Raw genomic sequence first — 27998 nt, forward strand, 5'->3', positions numbered from 1 at the left:
TGGTGAAGATGGAGATTTCTAAATTTTCTGGTGCTTATGAGGCAGAAAAAGCAAGATAAAGGGTCTCGTCAAATTAAACTTTACATTGGGACACTTTTTAGACAATAAAGAATAAAGATGATGTATAATTTTTAAAAGAAAATATTTCTTGGGATATTTCTGTGGCTTCTGGATGAAGGCACAGTTGGCCCTGAGCAACAAGTTACAGGTTTCCTTAAAGGCTTTCTCCCCTGAACCGCTCTGGCAGTGGGGGGAGGGGGGGGTGCGGGGAGGGTGTCTGAAAAGGGCATTAAAGAGAACTTCTGAAAAGAGTTCTTTGTTCCTAGGAACATTCAGCAGATCTTCCAGGATGTTAAAAAGCATCACAGACTAGGTTCATCCTAAGAAGTAACTAAGTTCCCTTTCCTACAAAAAAAAAGTTAAGATGAGTATGTGAAATGCTTAGCTCAGTGCCTGGTGTCTAATAGATACATAACAAATATTAGGTTCTTCCCACCCTGAGAGTCCAGGGGCCTATGACCACATATATTGGATGTATTTCTGGAGGGGCAGTTGGGTACATTCTAGATTCTTCCAGAAGCTCACAATTTTCTTATAAGGGGCCATGGAGAGAGGAAGGCAGGGGAGAGAAGGAGGCCCGGGTTCTCTCTGCCAGCTCGGCCGCTCTTCCTCTGCCTGGGGTTTTCAGCACCTTCAGGCTGTCGCTGGTTTGGGTCTTATGCTGTCCATCACGGCTGAGAGCACCGCCCCTGCCGCCTTTGCTCCCTCCATCAGCACATGCTCCACCTGCAAAGGAGACCAGCTCACAGGACCCTCAGTGAGGCTCCTAGGACCCCGCCCTGCCACACCCCTACCTCACCACCCTCTTCAGGAACTGGCCTGCCTAGGAGGAAGCAGCCCAAAGATGCTAGAGCCGCGAGAGACCTGGACAAGCCAGGATTGTCCGAGATGGACATCAGAGGCAGGAGGCAACCTGGGCTCCTAGTTCTCTTGTCCCCCAGAGCCATTCAGCCCAGGGTCTGCCTGTAGTGTGGCAGTCAGAAGGGCACAGCCACTGAGTCCCTTATTCTACGTACAGGGAGTCTGAGACGTGGGGAGGGGAGCTCCCTAGGACACGGTCACACAGGGAGCAGTTTCACACAGACCTGGGCTTAGGTCTCCTGAACGCTCAACCCAGGCTCCTTGGGAGGACCTCCTATCACCCCCTTGCTCCCCGGCATCTTCTTTTCACATGCAAGTGCTCGTGAGACGGGAGACCCCTCACACCAGGGCCTGAGCCTGAAGCACTGGAGCAAGGACTCCCGAGAGTGGAATGCCACACCTGCTGGCTCCTGGGCACGCCGTATCTCAGGTCGTTGACAAAGTGCTCGCAGTTCCCCTCGATCAGGCTGTACTGCACAATCTTGTTGATCATCTTCTTTGTCCGCTGGATGATCTTGTCCACAGGCAGGGGCAGGTACGTCCCATCCAGCTTGTTGTTGACCTTCCAGGAGCAGCCGTGCAGCACGTCCTCCAGACGACTGTATTTCACCACTGCCCGGTTGCTGAAGACAGAAGTGATGCTGCCAGCCTCAAATTCCTCACCTGGCAGCCAAAGACAAGCCAGAGTTGGGAGCTGCAAGGGGCCACGGTACAGAGCCCCCGGCTCACTCCAGGGGCTGGGTGAATGGCTTCTCTTAGGGCCCCAGTTTCACTGTCTCTAACAGGCGCAACAGAGAATGGGAGTGGGGCTAAATGAGACGCAAAGGGCCAGCTTCCCCAAGAAACCTTCTGCCCTGTTTTCTGCACTCCCCACTTTCAACCCTCACAGCAATCTCTTTCTCACCAAGCTCTGGAAGCACCTTATAGTGTGGTCCCAGATTCTATTCTGTGTACTGACTCGACCAAGTCCTAGGACTTGCTTTCCTTACCAGAACCCAGGGTGACAAGCACCCTTACATGTAAGAGTCATTGGCTCCTGGGGGAAGGATTATGGCTTCCTGCCAGGCCTCCCCCTGCCGCCCCTGCAGGGGCGCAGGCAAAGCCAAGAGGCCATGCCTCAAGAAGCCAAGAGGACTCTAGATGGGACCCATTCCAACTAGCTTCCATGAAAGCCATTCTCCCTTTCCACTCAAGCATTAGGATTCTCCTTGAGAGTTTATTTTAAAACAGGGTTCCACAGCTTTGAAGAAAGAAACATTTGACGCTGCTGTATTATCATACCCAGTCCTTAGAGGAGAGCCTCAGAGAGGGTCAGAAACCCACTCAAGGCCAGGTAAGTGGCAGTTTAATACAGGACTGTCTTCCTGCTACAACCATATGGATATTTAAACATGGGAACCCTCCCCGCTGTAAGTTATGTGAGTGCAAGAAATGTCCCGTTTTCTTTGCGAAGCATTTGAAGTCTATCTGCTGATTTCACAAAAGCTGGCAGTAGGCAATTCAGCTTCAGGGAACAAAAATGGCAGAATTCATTTTTAGAGGAAGATCTGACGGGGAGGGTAGGGACATAACTGTTAACATATCCCTATAACAACTCTGGTTGTACCAGAAGAAGTTTCCTGGATTTAGCCTGGAAAGAAGAGGGGAGATGAATGCGATGTGAAATGATTTTCCATTTTTCACATAGGCATCCAGACAGGAAGTGGGACAGGCAGTCGGATGAGTGGGGAAGCAAAGCAGGAGAGAGGGACTCTGCTCTGCGGGAAGGTCCCAGCCAGGTGAGAGGCTGGGCCAACCGAAGGGGACAGGACACGGGCAGGAGAGCCAGTAGCTCAGTCATGTCCGACTCTTTGCGACCTCATGGACTGCAGCACACCACGACTCCCTGTCCATCACCAACTCCTGGAATCCACTCAAACTCATGTCCATTGAGTCGGTATGATCAAGGTGTGCCCATAGGCATTTGGTATCAGTGCCCTTCTGTAATCTCAACTTGAACAGGCAGTACTTGCGCAGGAGGCAAAATGCCAGAGGTGTCAAAGATTACACAGTGGAGCCCCATGCCTCTCCGTCTCCAGCTCCCCCAGGGACCATCTCCTGAGGACACCATGTGACAAATGGTTCTAGATGTCCAGTTTTAAGCTGTTTCACATTCCGTGCTGTAATCTTCTACTATTACCATTTCCACCCCCATCAAACCTCAACTAAAATTTAATTAGTCACCTGTTTAATCTCAGCCCTGTGCTCATGCTGAAATGAAAGGAGAACAGTGTCCACACTGAGGGTGAAGCCACCTGGGATGGGTCGGAAAAGCAGGGAGATCCAGTGAGGGTGGAGCTGCCAAAGGTGACCAGGAAGCCGGAAGCGGCATTTGGGGACAACGGGAAGGAAGTGGGCAATCAGAAGGCATAAATATCTGCACCCCTCCCAGGGAATCCTCAGAAATAGAGGAAGATCTTGAACTAAGCTGTGTCTGACTTTGCGACCCCATGGACTAGAAGCCCCCAGGCTCCTCTGTCCATGAGATTTTTCAGGCAAGAATACTGGAGTGGGGTGCTATTTCCTTCTCTGAGGGATCTTCCTTGCATCTCCTGCTGGGCATACGGGCTCTTTACTACTGAGCCACCTGACATCTCTATTTTAAAAGAAAAGGTGGTCTAGGTGGTCAGGGAACTTAGGGATGTTCTTCACACTTGCATCTGTCTTAGGGCTGGACACTCAGTGGTTTTTGATGGACAGAGACCAAGCTCAATCACACAGTAAATTAAGGTCCAGTCATGCTTCTGGTGTTTTATTGCTGAAGTAAGGTAGCAGCTGAGGGACACCATAATTAACTGTCCCTCTTATGCTGCTAACTTCAATATCAATATTTCAATAGAGCAGTGGACCCCAGCCTTTTTGGTACCAGGGACCATTCTCATGGAAGACAACTTTTCCATGGGTCAGGACAGGATGGTTTCGGGATGATTCAAGCACATTAAATTTATTGTGCACTTTTTTTCTGTTATTATCACATTGTGACAATTTGGAAATGTGAGCGATGGGGAGCCACTGTAGATACAGATGAAGCTTTACTCATTGGCCCCCACTCACCTCCTACCGTACTGCCCAGTTCCTAACAGGCCACGGACCTGAATCGGTCCATGACCCAGGGGATCACTGCAATAGAGTATCCGCTCTTACTTGGGGGAGCCAGATGAACCACACAATCGTCTTCCACATAGATGGCCCAGTGCTCATAGCCAATCCGAAAAATTTCAATCAGGTCTCCAGGTCTGGGTTTTGGTTTATCCTATGATGGAAAAACAAAATAAAATGAGACTTCATGTGCCCAGGGAACTGCAGAGATCCTGTTTGGGGATCAGCTACAACTCCGTGTGAAGACACTGCCTTTCATCACATTACAGAAACCCAGGCTGTAAGAGGATCTCTCCACACGAATGACTGAAGGACCCACCCACTCCTGCCACCATCTTAAAGCCACAGAGGCTGACAGTGCCAGCTCCAAATGCACAGCTCCATATGCACGCACGGCCTTCAGTACGTGATGGAACTCCTGTGCACTTTCTCCTTGACGCTGAGCATCATGCAAACTTTTTCAGTAGAGGGCGCTAGAGAGACACTGCAAGAGGAAGGAGATCTCCCGCAGGTTCTGGCTTTGTTAGTGCTGCTGCTGCTAAGTCGCTTCAGTCGTGTCCGACTCTGTGCGACCCCATAGACGGCAAGTCACCAGGCTCCCCCGTCCCTGGGATTCTCCAGGAAAGAACACTGGAATAGGTTGCCATTTCCTTCCCCAGTGCATGAAAGTGAAAAGTGAAAGTGGAGTCGCTCAATTGTGTCCGACCCTTAGCGACCCCATGACTGCAGCCTACCAGGCTCCTCCATCCATAGGATTTTCTTTTTTTTTTTTTTTTCTTTTCAAAGAGCTGGTCCTTTTTTTTTTTTTAATTTTTTTAATTTTAAAATCTTTAATTCTTACATGCGTTCCCAAACATGAACCCCCCTCCCACCTCCCTCCCCATAACATCTCTCTGGGTCATCCCCATGCACCAGCCCCAAGCATGCTGTATCCTGCGTCAGACATAGACTGGCGATTCGATTCTTACATGATAGTATACACGTCAGAATGTCATTCTCCCAAATCATCCCACCCTCTCCCTCTCCCTCTGAGTCCAAAAGTCCGTTATACACATCTGTGTCTTTTTTGCTGTCTTGCATACAGGGTCGTCATTGCCATCTTTCTAAATTCCATATATATGTGTTAGTATACTGTATTGGTGTTTTTCTTTCTGGCTTACTTCACTCTGGATAATCGGCTCCAGTTTCATCCATCTCATCAGAACTGATTCAAATGAATTCTTTTTAATGGCTGAGTAATACTCCATTGTGTATATGTACCACAGCTTTCTTATCCATTCATCTGCTGATGGACATCTAAGTTGTTTCCATGTCCTGGCTATTATAAACAGTGCTGCGATGAACATTGGGGTACATGTGTCTCTTTCAATTCTGGTTTCCTCGGTGTGTATGCCCAGCAGTGGGATTGCTGGGTCATAAGGTAGTTCTATTTGCAATTTTTGAAGGAATCTCCACACTGTTCTCCATAGTGGCTGTACTAGTTTGCATTCCCACCAACAGTGTAGGAGGGTTCCCTTTTCTCCACACCCTCTCCAGCATTTATTGCTTGCAGACTTTTGGATCGCAGCCATTCTGACTGGTGTGAAGTGGTACCTCATTGTGGTTTTGATTTGCATTTCTCTAATAATGAGTGATGTTGAGCTTCTTTTCATGTGTTTGTTAGCCATCCGTATGTCTTCTTTGGAGAAATGTCTGTTTAGTTCTTTGGCCCATTTTTTGATTGGGTCGTTTATTTTTCTGGAATTGAGCTGCATAAGTTGCTTGTATATTTTTGAGATGAGTTGTTTGTCAGTTGCTTCATTTGCTATTATTTTCTCCCATTCAGAAGGCTGTCTTTTCACCTTGCTTATATTTTCCTTTGTTGTGCAGAAGCTTTTAATTTTAATTAGATCCCATTTGTTTATTTTTGCTTTTATTTCCAGAATTCTGGGAGGTGGATCATAGAGGATCCTGCTGTGATTTATGTCAGAGAGTGTTTTGCCTATGTTCTCCTCTAGGAGTTTTATAGTTTCTGGTCTTACATTTAGATCTTTAATCCATTTTGAGTTTATTTTTGTGTGCGGTGTTAGAAAGTGATCTAGTTTCATTCTTTTACAAGTGGTTGACCAGTTTTCCCAGCACCACTTGTTAAAGAGATTCTCTTTACTCCATTGTATATTCTTGCCTCCTTTGTCAAAGATAAGGTGTCCATAGGTGTGTGGATTTATCTCTGGGCTTTCTATTTTGTTCCATTGATCTATATGTCTGTCTTTGTGCCAGTACCATACTGTTTTGATGACTGTGGCTTTGTAGTAGAGCCTGAAGTCAGGCAGGTTGATGCCTCCAGTTCCATTCTTCTTTCTCAAGATTGCTTTGGCAATTCGCGGTTTTTTGTATTTCCATACAAATCTTGAAATTATTTGTTCTAATTCTGTGAAAAATATGGCTGGTAGCTTGATAGGGATTGCATTGAATTTGTAAATTGCTTTGGGTAGTATACTCATTTTCACTATATTGATTCTTCCGATCCATGAACATGGTATATTTCTCCATCTATTAGTGTCCTCTTTGATTTCTTTCATCAGTGTTTTAAAATTTTCTGTATATAGGTCTTTAGTTTCTTTGGGTAGATATATTCTTAAGTATTTTATTCTTTTCGTTGCAATGGTGAATGGAATTGTTTCCTTAATTTCTTTTTCTACTTTCTCATTATTAGTGTATAGGAATGCAAGGGATTTCTGTGTGTTGATTTTATATCCTGCAACTTTACTATATTCATTGATTAGCTCTAGTAATTTTCTGGTGGAGTCTTTAGGGTTTTCCATGTAGAGGATCATGTCATCTACAAACAGTGAGAGTTTTACTTCTTCTTTTCCAATTTGGATTCCTTTTATTTCTTTTTCTGCACTGATTGCTGTGGCCAAAACTTCCAGAACTATGTTGAATAGTAGCGGTGAAAGTGGGCACCCTTGTCTTGTTCCTGACGTTAGGGGAAATGCTTTCAATTTTTCACCATTGAGGATAATGTTTGCTGTGGGTTTGTCATATATAGCTTTTATTATGTTGAGGTATGTTCCTTCTATTCCTGCTTTCTGGAGAGTTTTTATCATAAATGGATGTTGACTTTTGTCAAAGGCCTTCTCTGCATCTATTGAGATAATCATATGGTTTTTATTTTTCAATTTGTTAATGTGGTGAATTACATTGATTGATTTGTGGATATTGAAGAATCCTTGCATCCCTGGGATAAAGGCCACTTGGTCATGGTGTATGATCTTTTTAATGTGTTGTTGGATTCTGATTGCTAGAATTTTGTTGAGGATTTTTGCATCTATGTTCATCAGTGATATTGGCCTGTAGTTTTCTTTCTTTGTGGCATCTTTGTCAGGTTTTGGTATTAGGGTGATGGTGGCCTCATAGAATGAATTTGGAAGTTTACCTTCCTCTGCAATTTTCTGGAAGAGTTTGAGTAGGATAGGTGTTAGCTCTTCTCGAAATTTTGGGTAGAATTCAGCTGTGAAGCCGTCTGGACCTGGGCTTTTGTTTGCTGGAAGATTTCTGATTACAGTTTCAATTTCCATGCTTGTGATGGGTCTGTTAAGATTTTCTATTTCTTCCTGGTTCAGTTTTGGAAAATTGTACTTTTCTAAGAATTTGTCCATTTCTTCCACGTTGTCCATTTTATTGGCATACAACTGCTGATAGTAGTCTTTTATGATCCTTTGTATTTCTGTGTTGTCTGTTGTGATGTCTCCATTTTCATTTCTAATTTTATTGATTTGATTTTTCTCTCTTTGCTTCTTGATGAGTCTGGCTAATGGTTTGTCAATTTTATTTATCCTTTCAAAGAACCAGCTTTTGGCTTTGTTGATTTTTGCTATGGTCTCTTTTGTTTCTTTTGCATTTATTTCTGCCCTAATTTTTAAGATTTCTTTCCTTCTACTAACTCTGGGGTTCTCCAATTCTTCCTTTTCTAGTTGCTTTAGTTGTAGAGTTAGGTTATTTATTTGACTTTTTTCTTGTTTCTTGAGGTATGCCTGTATTGCTATGAATTTTCCTCTTAGCACTGCTTTTATAGTGTCCCACAGGTTTTGGGTTGTTGTGTTTTCATTAGTTTCTATGCATATTTTGATTTCTTTTTTGATTTCTTCTGTGATTTGTTGGTTATTCAGAAGTGTGTTGTTCAACCTCCATATGTTGGAATTTTTAATAGTTTTTCTCCTGTAATTGAGATCTAATCTTAATGCATTATGGTCAGAAAAGATGCTTGGAATGATTTCGATTTTTTTGAATTTATCAAGTTTAGATTTATGGCCCAGGATGTGATCTATCCTGGAGAAGTTTCCATGAGCACTTGAGAAAAAGGTGAAATTCATTGTTTTGGGGTGAAATGTCCTATAGATATCAGTTAGGTCTAACTGATCTAATGTATCATTTAAAGTTTGCGTTTCTTTGTTAATTTTCTGTTTAATTGATCTGTCCATAGGTGTGAGTGGGGTATTAAAGTCTCCCACTATTACTGTGTTATTGTTGATTTCCCCTTTCATACCTGTTAGCATTTGTCTTACATATTGCGGTGCTCCTATATTGGGTGCATATATATTTATAATTGGTATATCTTCTTCTTGGATTGATCCTTTGATCATTATGTAGTGGCCTTCTTTGTCTCTTTTCACAGCCTTTGTTTTAAAGTCTATTTTATCGGATATGAGTATTGCCACTCCTGCTTTCTTTTGGTCTCTATTTGAGTGGTATATCTTTTTCCAGCCCTTCACTTTCAGTCTGTATGTGTCCCTTGTTTTGAGGTGGGTCTCTTGTAAGCAGCATATAGAGGGGTCTTGTTTTTGTATCCATTCGGCCAGTCTTTGCCTTTTGGTTGGGGCGTTCAACCCATTTACGTTTAAGGTAATTATTGATAAGTATGATCCCGTTACCATTTACTTTATTGTTTTGGGTTCAGGTTTATACACCCTTTTCGTGTTTCCTGTCTAGAGAATATCCTTTAGAATTTGTTGGAGAGCTGGTTTGGTGGTGCTGAATTCTCTCAGCTTTTGCTTGTCTGTAAAGCTTTTGATTTCTCCTTCGTATTTGAATGAGATCCTTGCTGGGTACAGTAATATGGGCTGTAGGTTATTGTCTTTCATCACTTTAATTATGTCCTGCCATTCCCTCCTGGCCTGAAGAGTTTCTATTGAAAGATCAGCTGTTATCCTTATGGGATTCCCCTTGTGTGTTATTTGTTGTTTTTCCCTTGCTGCTTTTAATATTTGTTCTTTGTGTTTGATCTTTGTTAATTTGATTAATATGTGTCTTGGGGTGTTTCGCCTTGGGTTTATCCTGTTTGGAACTCTCTGTGTTTCTTGGACTTGGGTGATTATTTCCTTCCCCATTTTAGGGAAGTTTTCAACTATTATCTCCTCAAGGATTTTCTCATGATCTTTCTTTCTGTCTTCTTCTTCTGGGACTCCTATAATTCGAATGTTGGAGCATTTCATATTGTCCTGGAGGTCTCTGAGATTGTCCTCATTTCTTTTAATTCGTTTTTCTTGTTTCCTCTCTGATTCATTTATTGCTACCATTCTATCTTCTATTTCACTAATCCTATCTTCTGCCTCCGTTATTCTGCTATTTGTTGCTTCCAGAGTGTTTCTGATCTCATTTATTGCGTTATTCATTATATTTTGACTCTTTTTTATTTCTTCTAGGTCCTTGTTAAACCTTTCTTGCATCTTCTCAATCCTTGTCTATAGGCTATTTATCTGTGATTCCATTTTGATTTCAAGATTTTGGATCATTTTCACTATCAATATTCGGAATTCTTTCTCAGGTAGATTCCCTACCTCTTCCTCTTTTGTTTGGTTTGGTGGGCAACTCTCCTGTTCCTTTACCTGCTGAGTATTCCTCTGTCTCTTCATCTTGGTTATATTGCTGCATTTGGGGTGGCCTTTTTATATTCTGGTAATTTGTGGAGTTCTCTTTATTATGGAGCTTCCTCACTGTGGGTGGGGTTCTATCAGTGGCTTGTCAAGGTTTCCTGGTTAGGGAGGCTTGTGTTGGAGTTCTGGTGGGTGGAGCTGGGTTTCTTCTCTCTGGAGTGCAGTGGAGTGACCAGTAATGGGTTATGAGACATCCAAGGTTTTGGAATAATTTTGAGCTGCCTGTATATTGAAGCTCAGGAGTGTGTTCCTGTGTTGCTGGAGAATTTGCGTGGTATGTCTTGCTCTGGAACTTGTTGGCCCTTGGGTGGAGCTTGGTTTCAGTGTAGGTATGAAGGCATTTGATGAGCTGCTATTGCTTAATGTTCCCTGAATTCAAGAGTTCTCTAATGTTTTCAAGCTTTGGATTTAAGCCTCCTGCTTCTGGTTTTCAGTTTTATTTTTACAGTAGCCTCTAGACTTCTCCATCTATACAGCACCGATGATAAAACATCTAGGTTAAAGATGAAAAGTTTCTCCACATTGAGGGACACTCAGAGAGGTTCACTGAGTTACAAGGAGAAGAGAAGAGGGAGGGGGTAGTTAGAGGTAACTGGTATGAGATGCGGTGCGATCAAAAGAGGAGAGAGCAAGCTAGCCAGTAGTCACTTCCTTATGTGCGCTCTATAGTCTGGACCACTCAGAGGTATTTACGGAGTTATACGGGGAAGAGGAGAGGGAGGAAGTAGACAGAGGTGGCCAGGAGGATAAGAGAGAGGAATGAGAAGGAGAGAGACAAATCCTGCCAGTAACCAGTTCCTTAGGTGTTCTCCACCGTCTGGAACACACAGAGATTCACAGCGTTGGATAGAGAAGAGATGGGGGAGAAAAGAGACAGAGGCCACCTGGTGGAGAAAAAGGAGAGTCCAAAGGAGGAGAGAGTGGTCAAGCCAGTAATCTCGCTCTCAGGTAAACTTGGGTAGTGAAGTTTGGGTTTTTAAATGTACAAAATTGACAACAAAAACCTAAGAGCAAAGATTAAAAATCTAGAGTAGAGGTTGGATTTTCAAAAATACAATATTAAAGAAAAGAAGCAGAAGGAAAAAGGAAGAAAGAAAAAAAAAAAACAAGAATTATTAAAAAAAAAAAAAAACCACCAACAACCATCCAAAGACTATATATGGTGTTTGCCTTAAAAAAAAAAAAAAAAAGTCTTTTTTTTTTAAAATAGTAATAGTAGGTTCTAGAAATAAAAAATTAGAGGAGAAATAGAAGACTTAACAATTTTAAAAAGTTAGGGGGAAAAAAAAAAAAAAAAAGAGGAATGATTTTAAAAATAGTAAAAATATACCTGGCCCTTCTCTGATGTTGTGGGCCATGTGGGATCACTTCCAAGGTGGTTCCCTCTGTTTAACTTCTTCTGTTTGCTGGTTTTTTAGGCTCACTAGTTCAGTCGTGCTGTGGGGAGGGGGGATGCTGCAAACAAATAGCACTGTCGTGTGCACACAGTGTCTCAGCCCCGCTTGACCTGTCCCTTCTCGCGGCACACAAACCGCTCCAGCTCTACGATGCTCAGCCAGGAACCGTCTGGGGCCGGCCCTAGGCTGCGTGCACTTCCCCAGTCCAAGCCGCTCAGGTTCGGCGCTCAGGCAGCCCTCAAAGGCACAGATTCAGCTGGGACTGCGCTTTGTGCCCTTCCCAGGTCCGAGTAGCTCAGGAGTTTGGCGAGCGCAATCGCCGCGGCTTGTCACCTTTTCTGCCGCTGCTGCTCAGCTTTCTGGGTGGACCACTGGCGCCCCCCGTGAGGCAGATCGTGACTGTCCAGCACCCCCAGAAGTCTTAGCAAAGAAGCCTGCTTGCAGTTAGGTAAGTAAAGTCTCTCTGGGTCTGCAATTGCCCCTTTCCAGTCCTTACGGCTCTGGCTGCCTGTCCCCAGCGGGGGATGGTCTGCAGCCAGCTTTTTCCGTTCCGTCCTTTGTTCTGTGCTCGGTCCTGGCGGTGTCTTATGTTCGAGCTTTTCGGGCGGTAGCTATCCCACAGTCTGGTTTGCTAGCCCAAGTTAGATCGTTCTGGTTGCGCGTGGGGCGTTCCTGCCCGATTCTTACAAAGCACTGCAGCCCGCGCCTCCCGCGCGTCCCTGCCCTGCCCCCACTTGCTTGTGGCAGATGCAGGCGTCTGTGCTGCTTTTCCGCTGGGGGAGTTACTGTTGGGCTCGTAATCTCTTGGTTTTAATTATTTATTTATTTTTCCTTCCTGTTATGTTGCCCTCTGTGTTTCCAAGGCTCGCCACAGACTCGGCAGGGAGAGTGTTTCCTGGTGTTTGGAAACCTCTCTTCTTAAAATTCCCTTCCCGGGACGGGCTTCCCTTCCCGGGACGGGCTTCCCTCCCCACCTCCTTTGTCTCCTTTTTCGTCTTTTATATTTTTTCCCTACCTGTTTTTGAAGACAATGGTCTGCTTTTCTGGTTGCCTGATGTCCTCTGCCAGCCTACAGAAGTTGTTTTGTGGAGTTTGCTCGGCGTTGAAATGTTCTTTTGAGGAATTTGTGAGGGAGAAAGTGGTCTTCCCGTCCTATTCCTCCGCCATCTTTACAGTTTCTCCGTCCATAGGATTTTCCAGGCAAGAGTACTGGAGTGGGGTGCCATCGCCTTCTCCCAAACTCTTAATTCTTGGGATAAATCTCACTTAGTAATGATGTATAATCCTTGGCATCACTGACTCGATGCACATAAGTTTGGGTGAACTTCGGGAGTTGGTGATGGACAGGGAGGCCTGGCGTGCTGCTATTCATGGGGTCGCAAAGAGTCCAACAGGACTGAGTGACTGAACTGAACTGAACTGAACTTTTCTTTGCCTCATTTTAGTATCAGGGTACTTTCGTACTGGATAACACTGACCTCAGAATGAGTTGGGAAGCATTTCCTCCTCTATTTTTTAGAGTTTATGAGGCATTGGTAACTTTTCTTTTTTAGAGGTATAGTAGAATTCTCAAGTCAAGCCATCTGGGCCTGAGTTTTTCCTTGTGAAAAGATCTTTTATTTACAAATTCAATTTACTTGTAGGTCTGTTCAGATTTTCGAGTTATTCCTGAGCTAGTTTTGTAATCTGTGTCTTTCTAGGAGTTTGTTCATTTCATGTATGTTTTCTAATTTGTTAGTATAAAGTTGTCCATAATATTCCTTTACTATCCTTTTAATTTCTGCAAAATTGGTAACAAGCTCCCTCTTTGTTTTGATTTTGGTAATTTGAGCTTTCTCTCTTTTTTTCTTGGTCAATGAATGTAGCAAAAGTTTTGTCCATTTTGTTTATCATCTCAGAGAACCAACATATGGCTTCCTTCTACTTGCTTTGAGTTTAGCTTGCTTTCCTTTTTCTAGTTTATCAAGGTAAGAACTTGGATTCTTGATCTGATATCTCTGTTCTTTTTTAATATAGGCATTTATAGCTTATATAAAGCACTGCTTTAACTGCATCTAATAAAATTTGATAGGCTGCTTTCATTTTTATTCAACTGAAAATATCTTCTAATTTGTATATTTTTATTTCACCCATGGATTATTTAGAAGTATGTTTTTTAGTTTCCAAATGCATATTTCCCAAATTTCATTGTTATTGATTTCTAGTTTAATTTCAGGTGAACAAAGAAATATTTTGTATGATATCAATCCCTTTAAATTTGCTGAGACTTGCTTTATGGCCTAGAATATGATCTCTCTGGGGGAATATTCAAGTCTGCTTAAGAAGAATATGTGTTCTATTTTGAGCAGACTATTCCGTAAAAGTCAGTTAGGTAAAGTTGATTAATATCATTGTTCAAATCTTCTATATGTTCACTGATTTTCTGTCCAGTTATTCTATCCAGTATCAAGAGTAGAGTATCTAAGTCCCCAAATATTATTTCTGAATTGCCTATTTCTCTCTTCAACTCTGTTAGCTTTTCTTCATGAATTCGGGGCTTATATTGTTAAATGCATATGTGTTTACAATTGTTATATCTTCCTGATGAATTAATCTTTTATCATCAAAACTGTTCCTCTCCTTAATAAAATTTCTTAAAAGTCTGTTTTTTTATATTAGTATAACCACTCCAGCTGTGGTTCTGCTTGCATCTTTCTACATCCAACCTATTTATGATCTTGAATCTAAAGAGTGCCTCCTGGGAATTCCCTGGTGGTCCACTGGTTAGGACTCAGCACTTTCACTGCCATGGCCCCAGGTGTAATTCCCCATCAGGGAACTAAGATCCTGTAAGCCATGCAGCCAAAATAATAAATAAATAGTTTGTCTCCTGTAGGTGGCCTGTAACTGGATCTTGTATTGGCAAGTCAGACGATCCTTTTTGGGACTGTTTGAGTCACAAACTGCTGTGAAACTGTGGATTCAAATTCCCATCTGGAGTCCTTGATCCAATATAAGCTCCATGACTTTAAAATTAGTTAGACTAAAAGCTAAAATATATATTTATATTCCTTTACAATAATAACCTATGTAATTACCTTTACTGGTGCTTTGTATTTCTTCATGTAGATTAGTTACTGTCTGGTGTGACTTCCTTTCAGCCTGAAGAACTTTCTTTGCTACTCCCTTTCAGGTAAGTCCTCTAGCAACACTTTCTACCAGTCTTCACTTATCTGAGACTTCACTTTATTCCAGCTTTATTTTTGCAAGATAGTTTATCAGACATAGGATTTCTGGTCGACAGCTTTCTTTTTTCCTTTTGTCAGTTTTCATACGCCATCCCACTGCTTTCTGGCCACCGTCATTTCTGACCAAAACAACAGCTATCAGTTTTATTGTGGTTCCTTTGTACACGATGAGTTTTTTTTCTCTCTCTCTCTTGTGGCTTCAAGACGTTTCCACTGTTTGGATTCTGATTCCCCCAGAGCTGGCGGTTGCTGCTACTTGTTTGTTTGTTTAGAGGCCTGCCTGGGTTAATTCTGCAAAGTCTGTTTCCCTCACAGTATTCAACCCCTGGTGCACCTGCTCCAGTTTTGTTTTGTTTTCTTGCTTTTATTTTTAAGTCTGACATGGGCAGTAACTGGTCAGAGGCTGACACACCTCTTGGGCCAATAGGGCATCACGTTTTTTCCTATGGAGCTTGGTGTGGTTTGGAGAATTCATTCAAAGTTCTAAAGTTGAAAAGTCTGTGAGCTGTTATGTAACACTTTCTGCATTCACAAGGCCTCATGCTCCTCCAGGAATGGAAGGACAGGCCCCTCCAGTGTCTGCTGACTGTATGTGCAGCCTATGCACCCCTTCCAGACCAGCAGCTTTTCTAGGCCCTCTTTAACTGTCTCAGTACCTGCATGTCTGTATTAAATTTCTGGCTGGTCTGTTAATCTATCACTTGTCCCAACAAACACTGCAACCTCAAGCTAGCTGCAATTTTGGCCTTCCATGATGTTTGTCACTTAGGTAACTATTGTTTTCAACAACATCCCTGGGCATGGAATTTTCCGCATTCTGTTTCAAATAAAGTTTCCCTCTGTGGCCACTGCCAGTCCTCCTGGCGTGTCCCACCCACTTTCCCACCACAGAGCCGGGGAAGGTAGGGGATGGAGGGCATACAAAGACACTACGGATCTCCATTGCTCTGAGATTCCAGGATTCAGTAGACTTTCTGGATTTAATGTGTATCAACTTACTGTATGCTCTTGGTCAAATTCCAGAATTTTATTATTTATTGGTTGTGCTGGGTCTTTGTTGCTGCACAGGCTTTTCTCTAGTTGCAGCAAGCAGGGGCCACTCCTCCTTGCGGTGTGCAGGCTTCTCATTGTGGTGGCTTCTCTTGTTGCTGAGCATGGGCTCTATGGAGTGTGGCTTCAGTAGTTGCTGTTCCCAGGCTCTGGAGCACAGGCTCAACAGCTGTAGCACACGGGCTTAGATGCTCCGTAGCATGTGGGATCCTCCTGGACCAGGGATTGAGCACGTGTCTCCTGCATTGGCAGGCGGGTTCTTTACCACTGGGCCACCAGGGAAGCCTCAGAGTCTTTAAATCATTGCATTTGACAGTTTCATCCAGCTTTATTTTTGCTATTTGGGGAGATTTTCTGAGATCCTCAGCCATTTCAGAAGTCCTGCCCACTTGAGGGAATAAATTTTTATGGGCACAAACCAGACCATTGACTCAGCAATACTACATGGAAGAAATTGTGGCGAAGAAAGATAAAGTGCTTTGCCAAAGTCCTTTGCAAGCCAGCTGGCAGAGCTAGGACCAAAACCAGGTTTCTACCCCCTGACCAAACCAACTGAAAGAGAAAATACAATAGCAACTGAGTTCCCACTAGAGGGCGCCCCAAACCAGCCCTCCCGTGTGGACCATGAAATCACTATCCTTGCTGAATTTTCCTGGAATAACTGCCATTAAGAAGACAGAACAATTTATTCTGATGCTAGTCTAAGCCAGAAAAAAAAATCAAAAGAAATCCACATGCTGGCCATCAAGGATGTTTAACAAGCTTGGTACAAGAAACAGAAAGTTTCAGCACTGAGGGAAGTGGATTTTAGAATTTTAACCCACCTGCAACATTGCCACTGGATAAAGGTTGTTGTTGTTCAGTTGCTAATTCGTGTCTGACTCTTTGCCACCCCATGGACTGCAGCACTCCAGGCTTCCCTGTCCTTTCCTATTTCCCTGAGTTTGCTCAAACTCATGTCCATTGAATTAGTGACGCCATTCAACTAATTCATCCTCTGTCACCCCCTTCACCTCCTGCCCTCAATCTTCCCCAGGGTCAGGTCTTGTCTCCAGCATCAGGTAGCCAAAGGATTGTATCAGATGGCCAAAGGATTGTAGTTTCAGCTTCAGCACCAGTCCTTCCAATGAATATTCAGGGTTGAATATTCTGAATGAATTGACTAGTTTGATTTCCTTGCAGTCCAAGGGACTCTCAAGAGTCTTCTCCAGCACCACAGTTCAGAAGCATCAATTCTTTGGCACTCAGCCTTCTTTACAGTTCAACTCTCATATCTGTCCATGACTACTGGAAAAACTATAGCTTTGACCATACAGACCTTTGTTGGCAAAATGATGCCTCTGCTTCTTAATATGCTGTCTAGGTTTGTCATAGCTTTTCTTCCAATCAGTAAGTGTCTTTTAATTTCATGGCTACAGTCACTGTCCACAGTGATTTTGGAGCCCAGGAAAATTAAATGTCACTGTTTCCACATTTTCCCCATCTATTTGCCACGAAGTGATGGGACTGTATGCCATAATCTTTGGTTTTTTGAATGTTGAGTTTTAATAGGGGTAGGAAGGTGAAAACTTGAATGGAATTTACAACAGACTTAATAGTCACCTAGAGTCACCTGCTTAATAGTCATCTGCTCTCTTGCTGAAGTTTCTCCCACTATAAACTGATTGTATTGAGCTTTGGGTCTCACCTTTGGCTGCACATGGAAATCCCTTGCAGAGCTCTTAAATATTAAGACTGATCTGGAGTATGGCCTGAGAACCAGAGTTTTAAGAGCTCCTTGGGTGATTCTAATGGCAACCAAGGTTGTAGCCATACTGGAAGCTTTTCCAGAGTCTCATCCTCCCTTTATCCTTGACTTTACCCAGTCCCCAGCACTTCATGAACCTCAGGGAACCAGTCTATGGAGGTTGACCTCCAGTCCCAGCTGGTGCTCCAGTCGTCAAATCCAGATTAAGCTTTCTCTGCCCTTTTACTCTCTTTGAAATAAGCTGTCACTTCAAAATCTTCCATCCATCTTGTTATATATTTCCTTTGCACAGGCTGGCAGCCCAGCCCTGGCCCTTCTCCCAGAGATAGGCACCTGTTTAGAAAAACCAGTCTTTCATAAGGCCCCTAGATGATAAAAGTTTCTGAAAGTCTTATAACTCTGAGGGGTGATACAAGGAAGTGGGTGGAGGGCTTATTTCTGCCTACAGCAGAGGCGAGGGTTCCCTGAGGCAGGCCCTTATGTATGGACAGTCTCTTTTTAGTGACCAAAAGCAATGGGAAACACAAGTTAAAGTCAAAGAAACAGATCCAATAGGAGTCAAAATTGGCTCTTTCCTGTAACAATCTGTACACATGTGTTCATAAGCAGCTTTATTTGCAACAGCCAAACACTAGAAACAACCCAAATGCCCATCAATGGGTGACTGAATGAACAAATAGTGGTCTATCCATATAATGAAATACTACTTAGTAATAAAAAGAAATAAACTATTGATAACATGCAGCAACATAGATATAACTTAGAATAATTAAATGAAATTATGCGAAAGGAGAGAGACACAAAAAAGCCCATACAATATGATTCCATTTATGCAATCCTCTAGAAAATGCTGACTAATGCATAGCAACAGAAAGCACATCAGTTGTTGCATGGGGATGTGAGTGGAAGAGGGAGGGGTTTACAGAGGAGGACAAAGAAAGCTGTGGGAGTGATGCAGATGTCTGTGCCCCTACCAGGGATTGAACCTGCACCCTTAGCAGTGAAAGCACAGAGTCCTATCCATTGGCCTGCCAGGCAATTCCTGGTTATTCGTTTTCTTGATGGTGGTGATGATTTCATGGGCGAATACACATGTCAAATCATACCCAATTGTATACTCTGAATATATGCAGTTTATCGTATGTTGGTTATACCTCAACAATGCTCAGTAAACAGATCCATAAAGCTGTTTCTAAACAATTTAAACGCATCAGTTCAGTTCAGTCGCTCAGTCGTGTCCAACTCTTTGTGACCCCATGAATCACAGCAAACCAGGCCTCCCTGTCCACCACCAACTCTCAGAGTTCACCCAAACTAATGTGCATCGAATCAGTGATGCCATTCAGCCATCTCATCCTCTGTCGTCCCCTTACCTTCCTTCCCCCAATCCCTCCCCCCATCAGGGTCTTTTCCAATGAGTCAACTCTTCGCATGAGGTGGCCAAAGTATTGGAGTTTCAGTCTCAGCATCAGTCCTTCCAATGAACACCCCGGACTGGTCTCCTTTAGGATGGACTGGTTGGATCTCCTAGCAGTCCAAGGGACTCTCAAGAGTCTTCTCCAGTACCACAGTTCAAAAGCATCAATTCTTCGGCATTCAGCTTTCCTCACAGTCCAACTCTCACATCCATACATGACCACTGGAAAAACCATAGCCTTGACTAGAAGGACCTTTGTTGGCAAAGTAATGTCTCTGCTTTTGAATATGCTATGTAGGTTGTTCATAACTTTCCTTCCAAGGAGTAAGCATCTTAATTTCATGGCTGCAATCACCATCTGCAGTGATTTGGGAGCGCAAAAAAATAAAGTCAGCCACTGTTTCCACTGTTTCCCGATCTATTTTCCATGAAGTGATGGGACCAGATGCCATGATCTTCATTTTCTGAATGCTGAGCTTTAGGGCAACTTTTTCACTCTCCACTTTCACTTTCATCAAGAGGCTTTTTAGTTCCTCTTCACTTTCTGCCATAAGGGTGGTGTCATCTGCATATCTGAGGTGACTGATATTTCTGCCGGCAATCTTGAGATTCCAGCTTGGGCTTCTTCCAGCCCAGAGTTTCTCATGATGTACTCTGTATATAAGTTAAATAAGCAGGGTGACAATATATAGCCTTGACATACTCCTTTTCCTATTTGAAACCAGTCTGTTGTTCCATGTCCAGCTCTAACTGTTGCTTCCTGACCTGCATACAGATTTCTCAAGAGGCAGGTCAGGTGGTCTGGTATTCCCATCTCCTTCAGAAATTTCCACAGTTATTGTGATCCATACAGTCAAAGGCTTTGGCATAGTCAATGAAGCAGAAATAGATGTTTTTCTGGAACTCTCTTGCTTTTTCCATGATCCAGCAGATGTTGGCAATTTGATCTCTGGTTCCTCTGCCTTTTCTAAAACCAGCTTGAACATCAGGAAGTTCACGGTTCATGTACTGCTGAAGCCTGGCGTGGAGAATTTTGAGCATTACTTTACTAGCGTGTGAGATGAGTGCAATTGTGCGGTAGTTTGAGCATTCTTTTGCATTGCCTTTCTTTGGGATTGGAGTGAAAACTGACCTTTTCCAGTCCTGTGGCCACTGCTGAGTTTTCCAAATTTGCTGGCACATTAAAAGTGGTCAAACAGGAGATGGTAAGAGTGAACGTCAACATTCTAGGAATCAGCGAACTAAAATGGACTGGAATCAGTGAATTTGGCTCACATGACCATTATATCTACTACTGTGGGCAAGAATCCCTTAGAAGAATTGGAGTAACCATCAAAGTCAACAAAAGAGTCCAAAATGCAGTACTTGGATACAGTCTCAAAAACGACAGAATAACCTCTGCTCGTTTCCAAGGCAAACTATTCAATATCACAGTAATCTAAGTCTATCCCCCAACCAGTAACACTGAAGAAGCGGAAGTTTAATGGTTCTGTGAAGACCTACAAGACCTTTTAGAATTAACACCCAAAAAAGATGTCCTTTTCATTATAGGGGACTAGAATGCAAAAGAAGGAAGTCAAGAAACACCTGGAGTAATGGGCAAATTTGGCCTTGGACTACAGAATGAAGCAGGGCAAAGGCAGGAGAACGCACTAGTAATAGCAAACACCCTCTTCCAACAACACAAGAGAAGACTCTACACATGGACATCACCAGATGGTCAACACCGAAATCAGATTGATTATATTTTTTGCAGCCAAAGATGGAGAAGCTCTATACAGTCAGTAAAAACAAGACCAGGAGCTGACTGTGGCTCAGATCATGAACTCTTTATTGCCAAATTCAGACTTAAATTGAAGAGAGTACAGAAAACCACTAGACCATTCAGGTATGACCTAAATCAAATCCTTATGATTATACAGTGGAAGTGAGAAATAGATTTAGGGGACTAGATCTGATGGACAGAGTGCCTGATGAACTATGGATGCAGGTTTATGACATTGTGCAGCAGACAGGGATCAAGACCATTCCCAAGAAAAAGAAATGCAAAAAAGCAAAATGGCTGTCTGAGGAGGCCTTACAAATAGCTGTGAAAAGGGAAGCAAAAAGCAAAGGAGAAAAGGAAAGATATAAGCATCTGAATGCAGAGTTCCAAAGAATAGCAAGGAGAGATAAGAAAGTCTTCCTCAGCAATCAATGCAAAGAAATAGAGGAAAACAACAGAATGGGAAAGACTAGAGATCTCTTCAAGAAAATTAGAGACACCAAGGGAACATTTTATGCAAAGATGGGCTCAATAAAGGACAGAAATGGAATGAACCTAACAGAAGCGGAAGATATTAAGAAGAGGTGGCAAGAATATACAGAAGAACTATATAAAAAGATCGTCATGACCCAGATAACCACAATGGTGTGATCACTCACATAGAGCCAGACATCTGGAATGTGAAGTCAAGTGGGCCATAGGAAGCATCACTACGAACAAAGCTAGTGGAGCTGATGGAATTCCAGTTGAGTTATTTCAAATCCTAAAAGATGATGTTGTGAAAGTGCTGCACTCAATATGCCAGCAAATTTGGAAAACAGTTTTCATTCCAATCCCAAAGAAAGGCAATGACAAAGAATGCTCAAATTACTACACAATTGCACTCATCTCACATGCTAGTAAAGTAATGCTCAAAATTCTCCATGCCAGGCTTCAACAATACATGAACCGTGAACTTCCAGATGTTCAAGTTCTATTTAGAAAAGGCAGAGGAACCAGAGATGAAATTTCCAACATCTCCTGGATCATTGAAAAAGCAAGAGAGTTCCAGAAAAACATCTATTTCTGCTTTATTGACTATGCCAAAACCTTTGACTGTGTGGATCACAATAAATTGTGGAAAGTTCTGAAAGAGATGGGAATACCAGACCACCTGACCTGCCTCTTGAGAAATCTGTATGCAGGTCAGGAAGCAACAGTTAGAGCTGGACATGGAACAACAGACTGGTTTCAAATAGGAAAAGGAGTATGTCAAGGCTGTATATTGTCACCCTGCTTATTTAACTTATATGCAGAATACATCATGAGAAACGCTGGGCTGGAAGAAGCCCAAGCTGGAATCAAGATTGCTGGCAGAAATATCAATCACCTCAGATATGCAGATGACACCACCCTTATGGCAGAAAGTGAAGAGGAACTAAAAAGCCTCTTGATGAAAGTGAAAGAGGAAAGTGAAAAAGTTGGCTTAAAGCTCAACATTCAGAAAACTAAGATCATGGCATCTGGTCCCATCACTTCATGGGAAACAGATGGAGAAACAGTGGAAACAGTGGCTGACTTTATCTTTTTGAGCTCCAAAATTACTGCAGATGGTGATTGTAGCCATGAAATTAAGATGCTTGCTCCTTGGAACGGAGAAGGCAATGGCATCCCACTCCAGTACTCTTGCCTGGAAAATCCCATGGATGGAGGAGCCTGGTAGGCTGCAGTCCATGGGGTTGCTAAGAATCGGACACGACTGAGCGACTTCCCTTTCACTTTTCAGTTTCATGCATTGGAGAAGGAAATGGCAACCCACTCCAGTGTTCTTGCCTGGAGAATCCCAGGGACGGGGGAGCCTGGTGGGCTTCTGTCTATGGGGTCGCACAGAGTCGGACATGACTGAAGCGACTTAGCAGTAGCAGCAGCTCCTTGGAAGAAAAGTTATGACCAACCTAGATAGCATATTCAAAAGCAGAGACATTATTTTGCCCACTAAGGTTCATCTAGTCAAGGCTATTGTGTTTTTCAGTCATGTATGATGTGAGAGTTGGACTATAAAGAAAGCTGAGTGCCGAAGAATTGGTGCTTTTGAACTGTGGTGTTGGAGAAGACTCTTGAGAGTTCCTTGGACTGCAAGGAGATCCAACCAGTCCATCCTAAAGGAGACCAGTCCTGAGTGTTCATTGGAAGGACTGATGTTGAAGCTGAAACTCCAATACTCTGGCCACCTGATGCGAAGAGCTGACTCATTTGAAAAGACCATGATGCTGGGAAACATTGAAGGGAGGAGGAGAAGGGGATGACAGAGGATGAGATGGTTGGATGGCATCACCGACTAATGGACGTGAGTTTGGGTGAACTCCGGGAGTTGGTGATGGACTGGCGTGCTGCAGTCCATGAGGCTGCAAAGAATTGGACACGACTGAGCAACTGAACTGAACTGAACTGAAAGCAACATCCCTAATCGGTGTGCAGTTCAACCTGCCACAATATAAATAAAGTAAAATAGCAGAGAAGTCTCTAGGAATTAAAGATATGCCTGGTCTGAGAATTCCCACAGTACCCACCTCCGCTGCATGCTTCGTTAACCTGCCCGCAGTCCCAGGCTTCAGGGCTGAATTCCGCTCTGCTCTCTTCTGCTTGGGTGTGGACGCCAGGCTGACTACGGGCTTCTCCCTAAATGAATTTTGTGATAGTATAGTTAATAGAAAAACCACTACTTCACAACTATTGGAAGTTCTGTATTACTTCAGAGTTACGACTTGAAGATATCTTTCAGTTTTGACATTCTAGGAAACATTCTGCCTACGAAATCTAGGAGCCATTCTGTCCTGCAAAATAATGGCTGTTTTCTGCTTTTCAGACAGTTGTTTAAAATGCTAACGACAGGAATGAGTAGCTTTCAGGGGTGTTTCCCTCCCTCTAATAATTTTTTTTGATGTTTTAAAATATTTAGACATAGCTTTTTAAAAATAGTACACAATGACTTCTAAGGAAATTCAACAGGCCTCTCCTCCTTCCCTTCCCTCCCAGTCCTCCAGGCCAGAAGGGCCTCTCAACTGTTGGACTGTTTCTTCCAATAATTAGCTCCATATTTCTGAGAAAGCCTGTTGACAACATTATAACTGCCAGTACTGTGACAGAAATCATTATATTTTGTCCCTTGAAGCAAAATGTTACAGGAGAGGACTGAAACTAAAGGCAGGGATATGATTTTGGGGTAGAACAGTAAAGTGAAATATATGGGGCCACAAAGACCTGAGTTTGAATCCTGGCTCTCATATTTGCTGTGCAACCTTGAGCTAGTAAACTAGTCTGTCTGAACCTCGGTTTGACTGTCTATAAACTAGAGATGCTAATATTGGTCTCACAGAGTTATCAAGAGGGTTAAATGGAAAAGCATATGTATACATCTGGCTTCCCTGGTGGCTCAGATGGTAAAGAATCTGCCTGCAGTGTAGGAGACCCAGGTTCGATCACTGGGTTTGGAATGACCACCCCCAAAATGGCTTTTTCCTTACCACCCCCAAATTTTAACTTTTCTCCAAAGGTATAGCGTATGGGAGTGATGGGGAGGAGGTGGGGTGTACTCCCCATTTTCAGTATTGTTCTCCAAACTTTCAGCTCTCAGAATCTTAAACAGAGACAAATGTCATGTTTCTCAAGAAAGTCAACTGCAGAAACTGGAAGATGGTTGCATCATTCATTAGTTACTGACACCAGCAGGCAATATTGTAAACATTCTTGGGAAGCAATATGGTTCTCAGGGGTCTGCAGAATGGCTAGAAACTACTACAAGGGGGCCTCCGGCCTGGCCTGCAGGTCCCAGGACTGCCCTCCCACTATTATCACCAGGAGCACACCAGGCTCCATTGCTGGCAGCCTGGTTCATGCAGACACCAGCTAAGGATTTGTATTACAGAAGTGTCATCAAAGTCAGTTCTTCAAAACCACCCAAAGACCCAGTCCTTCCACACAAAGAAAGAATCTTACCCCTGCTGGACACTGCTTCTGCCCTGTTCTATCGTGCCCTCCTGTGGCTTCTTGGGCAAAAGCTGGTCCAACGCCTGAGATTCCACAGATTCTTCTAATTCGAAGGAAAAAAAAAAATCATGTTACTGAATATTTAAGCCACAACTGCCTTCTATGGGGAGTGTAACCCATGAAAGGAGGGTTGGAGCCAGGCCTCGACAGCGATGCGAAGGTGGGAGCTCTAGTCTAGAACTGAGCCCAGCTCCCAGTTCAATTCAGTTCAGCTGCTCAGTCGTGTCCAACTCTTTGCGACCCCATCAATCGCAGCACGCCAGGCCTGCCTGTCCATCACCAACTCCCAGAGTTCACTCAAACTCATGTCCATCGAGTCGGTGATGCCATCCAGCCATCTCATCCTCTGTTGTCCACTTCTCCTCCTGCCCCAATCCCTCCCACCATCAGGGTCTTTTCCAATGAGTCAACTCTTCGCATGAGGTGGCCAAAGTATTGGAGTTTCAGTCTCAGCATCAGTCCTTCCAATGAACACCCAGGACTGGTCTCCTTTAGGATGGACTGGTTGGATCTCCTTGCAGTCCAAGGGACTCTCAAGAGTCCCAACACCACAGTTCAAAAGCATCAATTCTTCGGCGCTCAGCTTTCTTCACAGTCCAACTCTCACATCCATACATGACCACTGGAAAAACCACAGCCTTGACTAGATGGACTTTTTTTAGCAAAGTAATATCTCTGCTTTTTAATATGCTATCTAGGTTGGTCATAACTTTCCTTCCAAGGAGTAAGCATCTTTTAATTTCACGGCTGCAATCACCTTCTGCAGTGATTTGGGAGCCAAAAAAAATAAAGTCTGACACAGTTTCCACTGTTTCCCCATCTATTTTCCATTAAGTGATGGGACCAGATGCCATTTTTAGCCCTCAATAAATTTTGGTATAAAGGGGGCTGTGGGACCATCCTGAAAAGTGTTCCTCCTCCGGGAAAGAGAGATTTTGGAATTCCTGGGTATGGAATCGGGGAACGGTTGCCTCTGTCCCAGATGGCAGAAGCTTCTGTGGGGCTGGATTGGGGTTAAACCCAATGGCAGAAGCTTCTGTGGGGCTGGAGCCGTTCTGAACTCTACCTGCCGGGCAGCAGCCGCATTTGTTTACTCGGTAAATACTCGCGAGGGTCGCTGGAAGCCTGGCCCGCTTTGATTAAATTAATAGCCAACGACCATTCCTAACTATTCACTTATTTCGGTTAACAAGCATCTCTGCTGCTACTGCTAAGTCGCTTCAGTTGTGTTCGACTCTGTGTGACCCCACAGACGGCAGCCCACCAGGCTCCCCCGTCCCTGGGATTCTCCAGGCAAGAACACTGGAGTGGGCTGCCATTTCCTTCTCCAATGCATGAAAGTGAAAAGTCAAAGCGAAGTCCCTCAGACCTCATGGACTGCAGCCTACCAGGCTCCTTCGTCCATGGGATTTTCCAGGCATGAGTACTGGAGTGGGTTGCCATTGCCTTCTCCGAACAAGCATCTCTAACAGTGAACAAATATCTACGAGGAGAATTGAAGGAAACCACGGTGACCTTTCTGGAGGTCCGAGGGCCTGCTGGGACCTGGAGAACGACCTCGGAAGGCTCCAGGCCGGGTCGCGGCGGCTCGGTGGGGAGTCGCCCAACGCCCGCGGCGGCCTGACCGGGGCCCGGCTGGAAGTCCAGGAGTGGGCGCGGTGCCATTCGGCCCAGTACTCGCGGTTCTCAAGGCGGGCCGGACGCGGGACCGTGGGAACCTAGGGAGGCGGCGCCCGCCCTCGCCTCGGGCGGCGGGGCTCAGGCCCATCCCGCTGCTGCCGCCCCGCCGGTGCCCGGGCCTCGCAGGGGGCGACGCACCGGGCTAGTTCCCAGACGGCCCGGGGCCGGTCGGCGGCGCGCGGGGAGGGCGGAGGGGCGCGGAGCCGGCACGCGGGCGCGCAGCAAACGGCGGGGGCGCGCGGCCGGAGCGCGCGGGCGCGGCGAGCACGTGCCCGAACAGGGCGGTCACAGATCGCGCGCTCGGAGGCCCAGGAACTTGGAGGCCGAGGGATGTTGAGAGGAAAGGCCGGGAAAAGCAGCGTAGGCTATTGGGATGGAAAGTAACAACCGTTTGCATAGGACTCAGAGGTGGAATCTGATGTGGTTGGAGAAGCTGAAGGCCAACGGTACAGACAGGAGCAACAAATGGAGACAGGAGTTGAGGCCTGATTAGGAGGTCTTGGAGAAGCATCATCTTGTTGTTTAGGACTTAAAATCTTGGGAGATTCAGACTAGGTAGATGGGCAGATAATCTTTTATATGCACATGTTATATATATATGTACATATATGTATACACACAAAAAAATAATAATAATGGGATACGTATAGTTTTGAAACGATGACAAAGTTACCACCCATGAATGCACCATCCAGGGTTTCCCACCTGGCATCAGTGGTTAAAGAATCTGCCTGCCCATGCAGGAGATGCAAGAGATGCGGGTTCAGTCCTTGGGTTGGGAAGATCCCCTGGAGTAGGAAATGGCAACCCGCTCCAGTATTCTTGCCTGGAAAATTCCACGGACAGAGGATCCTGCCGGGTTACAATCCTCGGGGCTGCAGAGAGTCAGACACTGCTGAGCGACTAAGCGGCAGCAGCAATACACCATCGTTGGTAAGAACGCTGCAACACAGCGATGCCTGGCACAGATGCTCCTCCTGCCTGTGTGCTCTTCCCTATCTTGTCTCCCGGCCTTCTCCTCACCCCCGCCCCCCGCCCCAGAGGTTACCTCTCTCCTGTCTATCATGCTCTTGCTTTATAAAACATTGTTTATATCTCTTCTTTGATTTCCTAACACGCTGTTTCATTTTGCTTATTTGAAGCTCATAGCGCAATTTAATCACGCTGTATCATCTGCACTCTGCTTCTTCTAAAGTTGTCTCTGTAATGCATTCACATTGCTATACAAATCTGTAATTTGCTTCCCTTGCTGGAAAATATTCCATTATGTGACTAGACCCCAATTTATTGATCTGCTGATGAAACGACTTGGGGTTTTTTTATTTCTATTTGGATTTAGAAAAATATTGAAAACAACCCAAACTGTGTCCTGGTGTATGCATGCAAGAGAATCTATAGGATTTAATAGCTAGCAAGATATAAAAATATTCAACTTTACAGTAGAACCCTAAGACATTTTCACTTCCACCAGCAGTGGGTAAGAATTCTTGTTGATTTACACCTTTGCAAACACATAGTACTATCTTAATTTTTCCAGGTGAGCGGATATAAAATAGTATTTCACTGAAGTTTTCATTTGCACATAACTGATCACTAATAGGGCTTCCCTGGTGGCGCAGATGGTAAAGCCTCTGCCTGCAATGCAGGAGACCTGGGTTTGATCCCTGGGTTGGGAAGATCTCCTGCAGAAGGGAATGGCAACCCATTCCTGTATT

General features: G+C 44.1%; 1 protein-coding gene across 1 annotated transcript; it reads right to left on the reverse strand.

Moving 5' to 3' along the window:
- Window positions 1–693: 693 nt before the first annotated feature.
- LOC128069037 (phospholipase A and acyltransferase 5-like) lies at window positions 694–26371 on the reverse strand. The gene is made up of 6 exons (XM_052662330.1): window positions 26119–26371; window positions 24553–24646; window positions 23127–23235; window positions 4105–4213; window positions 1322–1584; window positions 694–786 (listed from the first exon to the last, which is right to left on the reverse strand). The coding sequence occupies exons 1-6, from the start codon at window positions 26369–26371 to the stop codon at window positions 694–696; spliced, it is 921 nt and encodes a 306-aa protein (XP_052518290.1).
- Between the last annotated feature and the right edge of the window lie 1627 nt (window positions 26372–27998).

Source organism: Budorcas taxicolor, chromosome 25 (assembly GCF_023091745.1).
Source record: "Budorcas taxicolor isolate Tak-1 chromosome 25, Takin1.1, whole genome shotgun sequence".
In the NCBI taxonomy this organism is placed as follows: domain Eukaryota; kingdom Metazoa; phylum Chordata; class Mammalia; order Artiodactyla; family Bovidae; genus Budorcas; species Budorcas taxicolor.